Raw genomic sequence first — 12599 nt, 5'->3', positions numbered from 1 at the left:
ACACTCAAGAAGCTCTCAAAATTGTTATTAGACAAAAATATTTTTGTTGTATCCATCATTATTTGAGTTCGGATCCCTATCTATAGAGAGGATTTAGAATAGGGCATGCATAGAACAATATTAGGTTAAATATTTAACATTAGAGTTAGACATACAATAAAAATAAATTACACTAAACATAAATACAAATCAACATAATTTTAAGTTTATCTCTCTATCATCAATCAAGTAATTATGAAACATATTTCAACCAGATATTATAATATATATATATATATATATAATTCGATTAATTAATACATGAAAATTCTAAAAATGGACAGACACAGTAGCAAAACAATCCAAGACTCAGTTTGTTAATTAAACTTTTTTTTAGTTATATTTTATTTACATGTTAGGTTTAAAGTTTACATAAAACATACATAATTATACATACAATCATATTATATAATAAAAAGACCAAAAGCAATCTTATTAAAGATATATAATAGAAAGACCAAAAGCAATCTTATTAAAGACAAAAACTAAAGGTAGAGTCAAGAAGCTTACAAAGATGGTTGCTTTCTTCACTCAAGTGTATGAACTCTTTTTCTTCAAAAGAGACAGCCTAAGTGCAATGTGAAAAGAGAGTGAAAGGTGAAGGTCAAGAGCTTTTTTTTTTCTTTTTTTGAAGACCTTAGCTTTTTTTTTCTTTTTTTTGAAGACCTTAGCTCGGGTGTTAAGAGGGGTATTTATAGGCAAAGCTATGAAACCCTAGGGCCCAAAGGCCCATTTAACACACTTGGCGGTTGGGAAAAAAAATTTAAAACATTTACAAATGTTTAAAATAATGGAGCAATCTCCACTTGACATGCCAATAAATGTCAAGTTTTCATCCAATGGGATTTAATCTTTATTTAATAAATGATGTAATACTTGGTCATTTTAATTTTTAATTAAAAATGACCAAGTCTTCATGCTTCTCTCAACACACGGCTGAATTATTCTTATTTTGACAACATCTTCCTTTATTTTATCAATCTCTTTTTTCCTTCTTTGACCTAGGATGATTCTCATTATTGTGTAGACACCGTTATCTTCTATTTTTTCATCGTTATCCCCTTTACACCCCCTTCATCCTACAAAAAAAGACTTTGTTAAAAACACAAAAAAAAAACAATTTTATTTTTAATTATTCCTATTTATAAAGAACAATTCTAATTTAAAAAAGAAAATACTAACTAACTTATTCAAAAAATAAAATAAAATCTAATCGACAACTAATCTAACAAACTAAACTAACAACTAATTTAATTAAAAGAAAACTAAATCAATTATTTTCAAAAAAACTCAATTGTTCTAACAATAACCGTCTTTAAAATAAATCGTGCAATGAGCCCGTGAATGAATTCGAAAAAAAACTTGTATAGGCTCGGATTTATTAAAAGCATAAACTATAAAATTGGGGGGTAAAAAATGAGTGTCTACAACACCCTCTCGGAATCTATTTTTAATACCGAAAGATTTGTTCCTCTCGGGAGTATTTAGGAGAGTTTTATAAAACATTCGGTAAAAACTGTCGGTAAATGTCGATTTTTTACCAGTGATTATATATTTTGATAAAGTTTGAATATAGTTTTCAAAATCTCATTTATTTTGTTTGTATTATTTTATTAATGATGTCAATTTCTTCTTCTAAAATTGATTATCTAGTGAGAGACCATGTCGGTAGAGTGTAATGTTAGTTCTACTTTAATTATAAAAAAAAATTTATCTAGTTATAAGTACATTTTCAAATGTATTATTTGAAAGGAAATTTTTTAAATTTCGAAGTTTGAAGAAATAATTTGGTCTTAAAGAGCTCATAGAAATAAAAAAAATAAAGATACGAAACATTATTATAATTAATGAGTGCATTTAAAATGAAATAAATAAATTTAAAATCTTAATCTTAAGAATCATAGTCACATTAATGATTGGATTATGATAGAATTTATGTGATTTCACTTTATTGAGTCTTTATTCCATAAAGACTCCTTTGTCGGTTATGAAGTTTTTCAAATTTCTGTGGTATAACATTTATCTTGACAGGCTTAAAAAATTGGTTTTGTTCAAAATTGTTTCTCCTTCTTATCAAACATCAGCATTTATTATTGGACTACATATTTTTTTTTAATTTAATCTCCAAATACAATAACGACACAACTAATATATTTAAGTTTATTTATTTGATTTTAATAAAAGAGAGTATTAGTCCGGCATAACGGAGTCATGAGCGCCTATGAGGATGTTTAAAGTTAGGTGAACATCTAATGCATTATTCTTTCAAAGTCATCAATGTCAAACCATGTAGTTACATAAAAAGATGATCAAAGTCAATTAAAAAATGCTCTAAGACTCGTCAAGATTCTTCGAAGAACTCATTTTAGTGTCAAATGTTAGTTTGTCTCTCTCACGTTGTACTCACATTCATCATAACACTCAAGAAGCTCTCAAAATTGTTATTAGACAAAAATATCTTTGTTGTATCCATCATTATTTGAGTTCGGATCCCTATCTATAGAGAGGATTTAGAATAGGGTATGCATATAACAATATGAGGTTAAATATTTAACATTAGAGTTAGACATACAATAAAAATAAATTAGCTAAACATAAATACAAATCAAGATAATTTTAAGTTTATCTATCTGTCATCAACCAAGAAATTATGAAACATATTTCAACCCCATATTATAATATATATATATATATATATATATATATATATATATATATATATATATATATAATTCCGATTAATTAATACATGAAGATTCTAAAAATGGACAGACACAGTAGCAAAACAATCCAAGACTCAGTTTGTTAAATTGACACCAATCTTGTGTCTTCAATGGTTGTAACTGATTTCAATCTCTAAATCCATTAATCCATCTTTTTGAGAATTTGTACCACCCACCATATACTTGAATCCGCCCATGGTAAATATGTGGGCCATAATACATGACAAGTGTTTTTGGTGGAGGCCAGAGAGAGGTTTTTGGTGGAGGCCAGAGAGGTCTGTCCTGCATTAAGAAATTTAACTACGTGCATCCTTGCATGGCTCTGGCTCATAGAAAATTAACTACGTGCCTCTTTGCATGGCTTTGCTTTTGTAGAGCAGTTTAAAAAAAATATTAAAATATTTACATCCTTTTGGTGGAGGCCAGAGAGGTTTTTTCTGGAGGCCAGAAAGGTCTGTCATGTATGAAGAAATTTAACTACGTGCATCCTTGCATGTCTCTGGCTCAGAGAAAATTAACTACGTGCATCCTTGCATGGCTTCTGTTTTTGTAGAGTAGTCCGAAAAAAATATTAAAATATTTACATCCTTTGCATGGCTCTGCTTTTTTCAGAGATTTTAATGAGTCCCGATAATAATAACGTGGAGCTGACTAGACTCTTAAGATGTTAAAGAAAATAAAAAATCTTTAATTTGATTCTTTAAGAGATGCTTTAAAAATTAATATTTTCATTCCTTGGATAACTATAACTATAAAATTGGAATTTAGTTAATCATAAAACTTTTGAGTGAGTTCTCCTTTTAATTATAACTATAAAATTGTTTAGTTTAATTTCATTTTAAATAAATTGAATGTTATCAAATTTCAAAATTATATTTGGTTTCTCCCTATAAATACGACTACCCCCTTCCTTCTATCATCATCACTTCATACATTCATATCTCTCTCTTAACAAAAAAAAAATGTCTTCTGGAGTAGGCCTCTTTGTTCTACCAGATGACTCCTCCTCCACCTTGCTCAGCGTCCAACTTTTCCTCTTTCTCGCTATCCTAACCGCTGTTTTCAGATTCTGGCTAGTCCCGGGTGGTCTTGCATGGGCTCTTTCCAAAGCAAAAACCGGTGCCCCCATTCCCGGACCCTCAGGATTCCCCCTCATCGGACTCATTTTCACTTTTATGAGTTCTTTGACTCATAGAAAACTTGCACATCTTTCTCAAACCTTAAAGGCTGTTCCACTAATGGCCTTTTCGGTTGGGTTCACCCGTTTTGTTATTTCAAGTGATCCGGGTTCGGCTAAGGACATTCTCAGCAGTTCTGCCTTCGCTGATCGACCCATTAAGGAATCCGCTTACGAGCTCCTGTTTAATCGGGCAATGGGATTTGCTCCTTTTGGAGAATACTGGAGGGAGCTAAGAAGGATTTCAGCCACTTACATGTTTAGCCCCAAGAAAATAGCTTGTGCCGAAGGATTCCGTAAGGAGATCTGTAATCAGATGATCACACAAGTAAGAATACTCCATTTCTTTAAATGATATGAGTATAAAAGACAATTAATTAGTTATAAACGAGTCTTTCTTTACACAGGTAAAAACACAAATGGAGCTAAAAGGGGATGTTGAGATCAAGCAAGTTCTTCACTTTGGTTCATTGAATAACATGATGATGACCGTTTTTGGAAAGTATTATGATTTTGGTGAAAATGGGGACGGTTTGGAAGTAGAGGGATTTGTAAGTGAAGGATACAAGTTACTAGGGACATTCAATTGGAGCGATCATTTCCCAATTCTGGGGTGGCTTGATGTTCAAGGTGTGAGAAGGAGAAGTAGGAAACTAGTTTCTAGAGTGGATGCGTTCGTTAGAAAGATCATAGACGATCACAGCAAGGTTACTGATCATGACAATAATCATGGATACTTTGTTGATGTTCTTCTTGATCTTGAGAGAGAGAGCAAGATCACCCGATCTGATATGGTCGCTGTTCTATGGGTAATGTTCTTTCTTATATCTTTTCGAAATTTTCTAATTAGTATTTTCTTACTTAGAATCCTGTTTCTTGAGTTCACTACCCAACCTTATTATCTACAAGAAATGAAAATAGTACTTAGGAGATTTTCGTAATTGTGTTGGCCCTTGAGTTTTTTTTACAACTTTATCTCTCATTTTTTTTACAATTATTAGTTTCTTTAAAATTTTTGTATTATAGATTTTTTAATATATATTTATACATATTTCTTTGCTTCTATATATAAGTTTTTTTATTTACATAATAATTGAAGATAGCATTTGTATAAATAATCTTTATCAATGAATATATAGGAAATGATTTTTAGAGGAACAGACACAGTTGCAATTCTATTAGAATGGATTCTAGCAAGACTAGTTCTTCATCCAGACATTCAAGCCAAAGCTCTTTCTGAAATTGAATCAACTATTGGCTCTTCGAGGGCAGTAATGGAATCTGATATTCCAAACCTGCCATACCTCCAAGCCATCGTAAAAGAGACTCTAAGAATGCACCCTCCAGGCCCCCTCCTTTCATGGGCTCGTCTTGCAATCCACGACACACATGTTGGGCAGTACTTTGTCCCTGCAGGGACCACCGCCATGGTGAATATGTGGGCCATAGCACATGACAAGGGTATTTGGTCGGAGCCAGAGGAGTTCAGGCCAGAGAGATTCATTGAACAGGAAGTGTCTGTTATGGGGTCTGACATGAGGCTTGCTCCTTTTGGTTCAGGAAGGAGAGTCTGTCCTGGGAAAACTATGGGTTTGGCTACGGTTCATATTTGGTTGGCTGTACTTCTTCAGAACTTTGAGTGGGTCTCTAAGGATGATGTGGATTTGACTGAGGTTCTCAAGATGTCAATGGAAATGAAGAATCCTTTGGTGTGTAAGGCTGTTACAAGGGTTTTTTAAGCATGATAAATAGCTCTTTCTGATGAGGCCTCCTGAACTACTATGTTCTGTTGTTTGTGATGTTGTTGAGTTTGTTTGATTTATGTTTTCTAAGCAAGTTTGTGTGTTTTGTTTTAGAATGTTGTCTAAGTTTGTATTTTTTGTGTTGTTCAAGTTTGTGTGTTTTTTAGGGTTGTACTGCAAAAGAAAACTTTTAATGGAGCCTCTTAAGTAATATTATGTAATTGTGTTTGTTTAATGTAGTTCTTTTTTTTAATATAAATATGTTATTTTGTGTGTGCAATGTTTTAGTTTATTTACTTTTATTAAATGGGTTATATATGTTTTATTTTACAAAGAACAATTTTTTATATTAAAATAATATTTTAATTAAATGTTGATTTTATTATTGAATAAAATGTTTTCTTAATAAAATGTAATTACATTCTCACTACAACAAAATATTCTTTTTAGTGACACGTAATTGGCCATGCTTATTAAGCGTTTGGAAAAAGTAAAAAAAATAAAATAAAAGTTTTGCCAACCTTTTTATTATCTATAAAAATCTTTATAAATTTTATTTTATTTATATTTTAAAAAATTCTTATACACAAATGATTTTAAACATTTGATTTTAATATTTTCGTATGTTTTATTATTACTTTTTAATTTTTTTTTACAATATAATCAAAATCATCAAATTAAATTATATATTATTTTGATCTTAAAACTCAAATTTATTTATATTTAGAGTGAAATAAATATAAATTTATTACTATATAATATCAAAATAATTAAATAAAATTAAAACTAGATGAAATAAAATAAATAAAAGTGGTAGATAAATAATATAATAAATGAGTTATTATGTATTTTATTTATAATTTGCAGGTTAAAAATAGAAAAGATCTTTATTTTAATTATGGTTGGTTATCCATTATTGGATGAGTTTTTTTCCCTGTGTTTTAATTTTTATTTGATTAAATGTTTACTTCAAATTGGACTTAAAAAGTCCACTAACATTTTTTCTTTACTTTCTCAAATTAAAATTAAAAATAAAGAAGACTTTTTTTCTTTGTAAATTCTAACCCAGCCCAATAATAACAATAACAATGTTTACATAACATTTTCTTTACTTTCCTAAATTAAAATTAAAAATAAAAAGTCAATTTTTTCCTTGTTTACAGAGCCAATAATAACAATAACCATGTTTACAGAGCAAAAATTAGAAAAAAACTCGAGAGAGAAAAGGTAAGTAGAGGTTCAACACAGTTCGACTATTTTTGCTTCCGACTAGGCTCCCTTATACAACGATTATTGCTAGAGAAACGTGAAGAATTTGAGAAGGCAACATGAACATCATGGTCTACCTCAACTTAGAGAAGGTTATTGCAATCAACAGATATTGTTCGAAAAGAGCTGATCTCAATAGCTCTTAGTTGACCTAATTTAGATTTGAGAAGCTATAGGTATCTTCAAACCCCTCCTCCTCTACGTCTTCCTCTCATAATTTGACTTAGAAGATAACAAATGTTTTGAATAACAGAAAAGGAGAAGGTAACTCAGTAGTAAACAAATGACTCTTCTTAGTTTGGTTACTCAATTTCCAAATAGAGGAAGTCAAACATAATAGGCTAATAATTCCAATTCATTCCTCTTCTTTGTTTTGAGAGAACATTTGTGAATGTCTCCAGATGTCAGAAACGTAATGCATCATTTTCTGACCTAAAAATATATGCACTCTCATAATATGTGTAGTATTGCAATAATTACATATAGATAGCACCTTAACTGGATTTTTGTTTTTGTTTTTGTTTATGGAGGTGAGTTAAAGAAACAAATTGATTATTCTATTTTTTTTTGTTAATAATTTGTAACAGGTACTCATCATTTGTGAACAAGGACAAGAACTTCATCCTTTTATGATCTAAAAAGGTATCCACTCCTAGGATCTGTGTAGTACTACAGTACTTACATATAGATTGCAATTTCATATTTTGACTTATAAAACCAATTTTGTGATAGATTGTGATCAATCATATATAGTTACTTGGTCTTTTCTGATTATACCATTTGCCTTTAACTGGATTTTAAGTTCTGTTTATGGAAGTGAGTTAGAGAAATTGCAGCATGATTAATTGATATTGTGTTTTTGTTGTATTAAGAACAAGAACGAGAACTTCAATTTGATTTTCAGCTTTATGGGTAGGAACTATCTCTTCTTTTAGCCATTCCAGTTCATCCCTCTTATTTGGTTTGATAAAACATTTACGAATGTCTCTAGATCCCAAGAAACATAGTTTATTATTTTTTTACCAAATAATGTATCTATTCCCAAGATCTATGTAGTACTACAGTAATTACATATAGATAGAACCTTCCTATTAGGACTTATAAGAAACTTTATGATATATTGTGACTAATCATATATAGTTACCTAGTTTTTTCTAATGATTTCATTTGCTTTTAACAGGATTTTAATTTCTGTTTTTGGAAGTGAGTTAAAGAAACAACATTATTAATTGATTATTCTATTTTTGTTGTGTTTATATTTTATGACAAGTATTGATCATTTGTTATTTTTGAGCTTTGATACCCAAAAATTTCAATCCTAGTCTACTATAAGGAGGCGTAGACAAAATCCGAGGGACAAGTCCACTTCTTTCCAATGATATTCGTAAGTTTTTAATATTGCACTCCACTTGATTGTTCATATATTGATTATTTTGATGCCTCATTTTTCACATCTCCAATAATCTCTCAGATATATATAACTTTATAAATACACTATTATTTTTAAAATATGCTTTTAATCATGCATATTTTAAAGTATTTTCGGCTAGCTAGGCTCATAAACATCACTTATAAATTACTAGTAATAATAATATTGCAGGTTTTTGTTTTTATGCAGTTTTCGCTTCAAACAATAATATTTAACTTTTAGGGTCTAAATAAAATCAAAAGGCATTATAATAAAATAATGAAGTTTAATATGTAATATAGTCAGCGTTTACCTATTATGAAATGATCCCATGTAGCTAGAAGATGTGGTAGCGTAATAGATTATTTATTTTTCTTTTACTCTCCACTACATTATATATAAAGGAACACTCCTACAAGATTTTTACCACTCATAAAGATAATATCTTTATTAATGTCTGTCTTTTTGTATTAGATTCCAAGAATTGGTTTCTATGAGATTGTTAAGATATATATGTTTGTCTATGATGTTGTAGATGAGGTAAAGTTTCTAATGTTTCCCTTCATTATGAACCTTAAATTGTATTAGCACTTCTCTAAATAGATTGTATGACTATGTAACTACATTATTAGCATATTTAAATACTAAAGTTTTCATCAATTTTCTCATTTTCTCCTACTTTTTTATAGTTCATTGAACCTTAAACGAGGTTCAAGCTCAAATCTGACATAAATACTATGTAGTTTAAGACTTTAATCTGGCCTATTGAATTAGAAGATCCATACTTAAATGCTGGACAAATCTTCACTGTGATGAATTTTATAATGATATTTTATTGAAAATAGTTGATTTATGGATAAAAATCTTGGCATTGAATTATCACTAATTGTTGTCTAAAGTGTAAACTTCTGATTGCAGACTATGGAATTGGAACAAGTTTTTTCATATCGTGACAGTGAAGATGAGGTTGACGATGATGTTGCCGATTTTGAAGATCAACAGATAAGTTTGTTTGATTCATTTCTTGGGCTTTCTTAGATTTCCTAGCTTTGAAAAATTGAAGGGCTAGCAGATTCGCACTGTTCATTTGTTTCACCATATTATCTTTCACAAAAAAATAACCATTTCACACATGCAAATTCTTATACCTGGATGTATTTGTGAATCCTTTGCTTTCGTTCACTTTATACATGATAATAATAAATGTGTATTGTGTTTGATTGTACAAGTAATTAAAATTGTGAATCACATTGTTTTTCGGAGGTGCACATATTGAGTGCTTGTAACAATTTATATTTTTATACAATATTGAACCAATGTTTTTCGGAGAACGCAAGTTTCAACTTTAGTTATGTTATAAAATGATTGTTATTTAACATATTTGCAAAATCAAAATATTTATTTTCAACCAATTTACGTTTTGTTGTTGCAGATGCTTGATGATTTTGTGGATGTTACCAAACATGAAAATCAAATGATGCATATGTGGAACTCATTTGTGAGGAAACAGTGTTAATCCTTTTACATTGATTATCATAGTAATATATTTGGTATTGGTATTGGAAGCATTGAACCTGTTCCATAATGGCTTCTTTGATACTAATGTTTATTTTTTCACATTGGCAGAATATTGGCGGACAATCATGTACCTTGTGGTTGTGTAGCATTTTCAAAAATGCATGGCCCAACACTTGTCCAATCGCCATCACTACTATGTATGGTAGCTTGTGCTTTTTCATCTTCATTTAATTAAATTTACTCTTTCAGTTTCTTCAATCTCGAAAATTCATAACCCAATTGCTTACTTATTTCCCATTTGGAAACTCTTTAAATTTTTAGATCTGAATTTGGATCTACATGAGAAATTAACCGCCTATAATTTTCGAATCAGTCTGAACATTGTTGGAATTTTTAAACTAATTCTATAAATTCTATTAATGAATGGAAATTAGAATATGGATAATAAAATTAAATCAATTTCATGTGAAATTCAAATGTGAATTATAGGGTGAAATTTGATCCAAATGTTTGAATTAATTAATTTAAATTAATTAATCAAAATGCCTTGATGACCAATTAACAAAATGTTGTTAATTTTTAGTGTGACTTACATGAGTTTGTTATTATTATTAATTGTTATGATAATTTAATATTATTATTAACAGATTAAAAAACCATGTAACGTGAGTATTGCAAAATAAATGTCTTCATTAATTTTGGAAAACAATTATCCTTCATTAAGAAGAAATATTAAGGCAAATGAATAGGCAAGCAATGCCAACCGTTGGATCAATTGATGATTTAATTAACAGTTTATTATTTCAACAATCTAAATAGGCATTCTATCCCACACCATTCGATGGACAAAAAACCACATCACTTCATCATTTTAATTCTTTCTCACTCTAGAATTCCAAAAGTTTTCTTTTTATTTTGTGAGTGTTCTTCGCTCGATATTTTCCGTTGAAACCCGGTGATAGTTCAGGTACTTTATCAAGCTCGTTGTGTAGTGATTCCGGTGCTGAATCACTACTAGATTCGTTGTACCCTGGGAGACAGCCATCTGTGATAAACTCTAGCACACGGGAAGACGGTGGAATTGTTTTAAGGGAAATGTGTCTAACACATGCCTCGAATCAACCATCAAATACGGTGATATTGTTCTTCGTATATCTTATTTTATTTTTATTTATTTGTAACATCGCATGTATATATATTTTTCTGTTATTCAAGACAATATATCTAACAATCTTAAAACAATTTCGTGTGCTAAATTATTTAGTAGTTTTTGCCGTCGAAAATCTTTGTCTTTGATGTTTCAGAAATACGAGTCGCGGTGTTGCGAAAGAGATGATGTTCATTTCGAAAAAAAAATGAAAAAGATTCATCTTAAGGAATCAACAAATAAATATAAGTCTTTATTGCATATAAATATGTTTGATTATTAACACATATGTTCTTAGGCTACTAAATCTTAGTTTTATAAGCTAATATATTTTGATATGAAAATTTTCTCAAGAAACATTAATTTGTATATTCATTATACAAATGTTATATATAAAATAAATTAGAACACAATAATTTAATTTGTTCTAGTCTTATTTAAAGATTTGTTTGGTTAATAAAATTATTAATAATATAATGAATGAAAATAAGAAAGTAGCTAATATGTTAGCTTTCAATTTTTATAAAATTTATGGTGTTAAAATTAATTATAATTGAAACATATGGTTTCAGTTTTAAAATAATTAATTATAATATATACCTTCTTTTTAATTAAGTAATATAATTAATAAGAATATGGTAGGATGATTTAATAAATAAAGAGAGATGATATCTTTATTTATACATTGTTTTATATATTACATTTTATTATGGTAATAAGTTATCGTTTTAAATGTGTATATATTCATTGGTTGACAGAGTCTAGTCAAATATGAAGTATAAGTTGTCTCTAGAAAGAATACAAAAGGTCATAAAAGCGGTACAACAATGAAATGGCGCATTGGTGCAGTGGTTCAAAGTTCAGACGCAATAGTGCGTGTCGGAACGGAGGTCCCATGTTCAAATCCAACTGATAAGATGATTTCTTTTGTAGAAATCAGACGTGATAAAATGACATTAGTCATTTACGTTGATTTCTTTTATAGAAATCGGACGTGATAAAATGACACTAGTCATTTATGGTGGAACCATTCAAATTTCTTGTATAGAAATTATTAGATGAATGGAGCCAATGATTTCTTTCATAGAAATTTATAAAATGATACTAGTCATTTATGTTGAAACCATTCCAATTTCTTTTGTAGAAATTATGAGTTGAATGGGGGTAGTCAATGATATCTTTATAGAAATCAGATTTGTTAAAATGACTCTAGTCATTGATATTAAAACCATTTCATTTTCTTGTGTAGAAATTATGAGTTGAATGTGTAGTCAATGATTTCTTGGTAGAAATCAGACTCGTTAAAATGACTCTATCCATTAATGTTGGAGATGAATGAGGTAGTTAATGATTTCTTTATAGAAATCAGACTTGAGTCATTGATGTGAAAATCATTATAATTTTCTTGTGTAAAAATTATTAAATGAAATGAAATGGGGGCACTATAGAAATTATGTGATTCATAATGACAGAAAATGAAGATCATATGTATAATGAGATTAAATAAGTTAATTGTTTTAGAACTTATTCTAATCATGCATTTAAAGAGACATGACTATGTTAGTCGAAATTGTCT

At 29.3% G+C, this 12599-nt stretch overlaps 1 protein-coding gene across 1 annotated transcript; it reads left to right on the top strand.

Moving 5' to 3' along the window:
- Positions 1-3922: 3922 nt before the first annotated feature.
- LOC124920642 (cytochrome P450 78A5-like) lies at positions 3923-5686 on the top strand. Its single transcript, XM_047461179.1, has 3 exons — positions 3923-4267; positions 4347-4748; positions 5079-5686. Exons 1-3 carry the CDS (start codon positions 3938-3940, stop codon positions 5676-5678), a joined length of 1332 nt encoding a protein of 443 aa, XP_047317135.1. The 5' UTR covers positions 3923-3937; the 3' UTR covers positions 5679-5686.
- Positions 5687-12599: the final 6913 nt, after the last annotated feature.

The sequence above is a fragment of the Impatiens glandulifera genome, chromosome 1 (genome assembly GCF_907164915.1).
Source record: "Impatiens glandulifera chromosome 1, dImpGla2.1, whole genome shotgun sequence".
NCBI classification, from domain to species: domain Eukaryota; kingdom Viridiplantae; phylum Streptophyta; class Magnoliopsida; order Ericales; family Balsaminaceae; genus Impatiens; species Impatiens glandulifera.
This window is presented reverse-complemented; position numbering and strand designations above follow the sequence as displayed.

Coding starts and splice junctions, on each gene's coding strand:
- LOC124920642 (XM_047461179.1), top strand. CDS start 3,938: ATGAGTTCTTTGACTCATAGAAAACTTGCACATCTTTCTCAAACCTTA. Junction 4,268..4,346: donor GTAATCAGATGATCACACAA/GTAAGAATACTC, acceptor TTCTTTACACAG/GTAAAAACACAAATGGAGCT. Junction 4,749..5,078: donor ATATGGTCGCTGTTCTATGG/GTAATGTTCTTT, acceptor ATGAATATATAG/GAAATGATTTTTAGAGGAAC.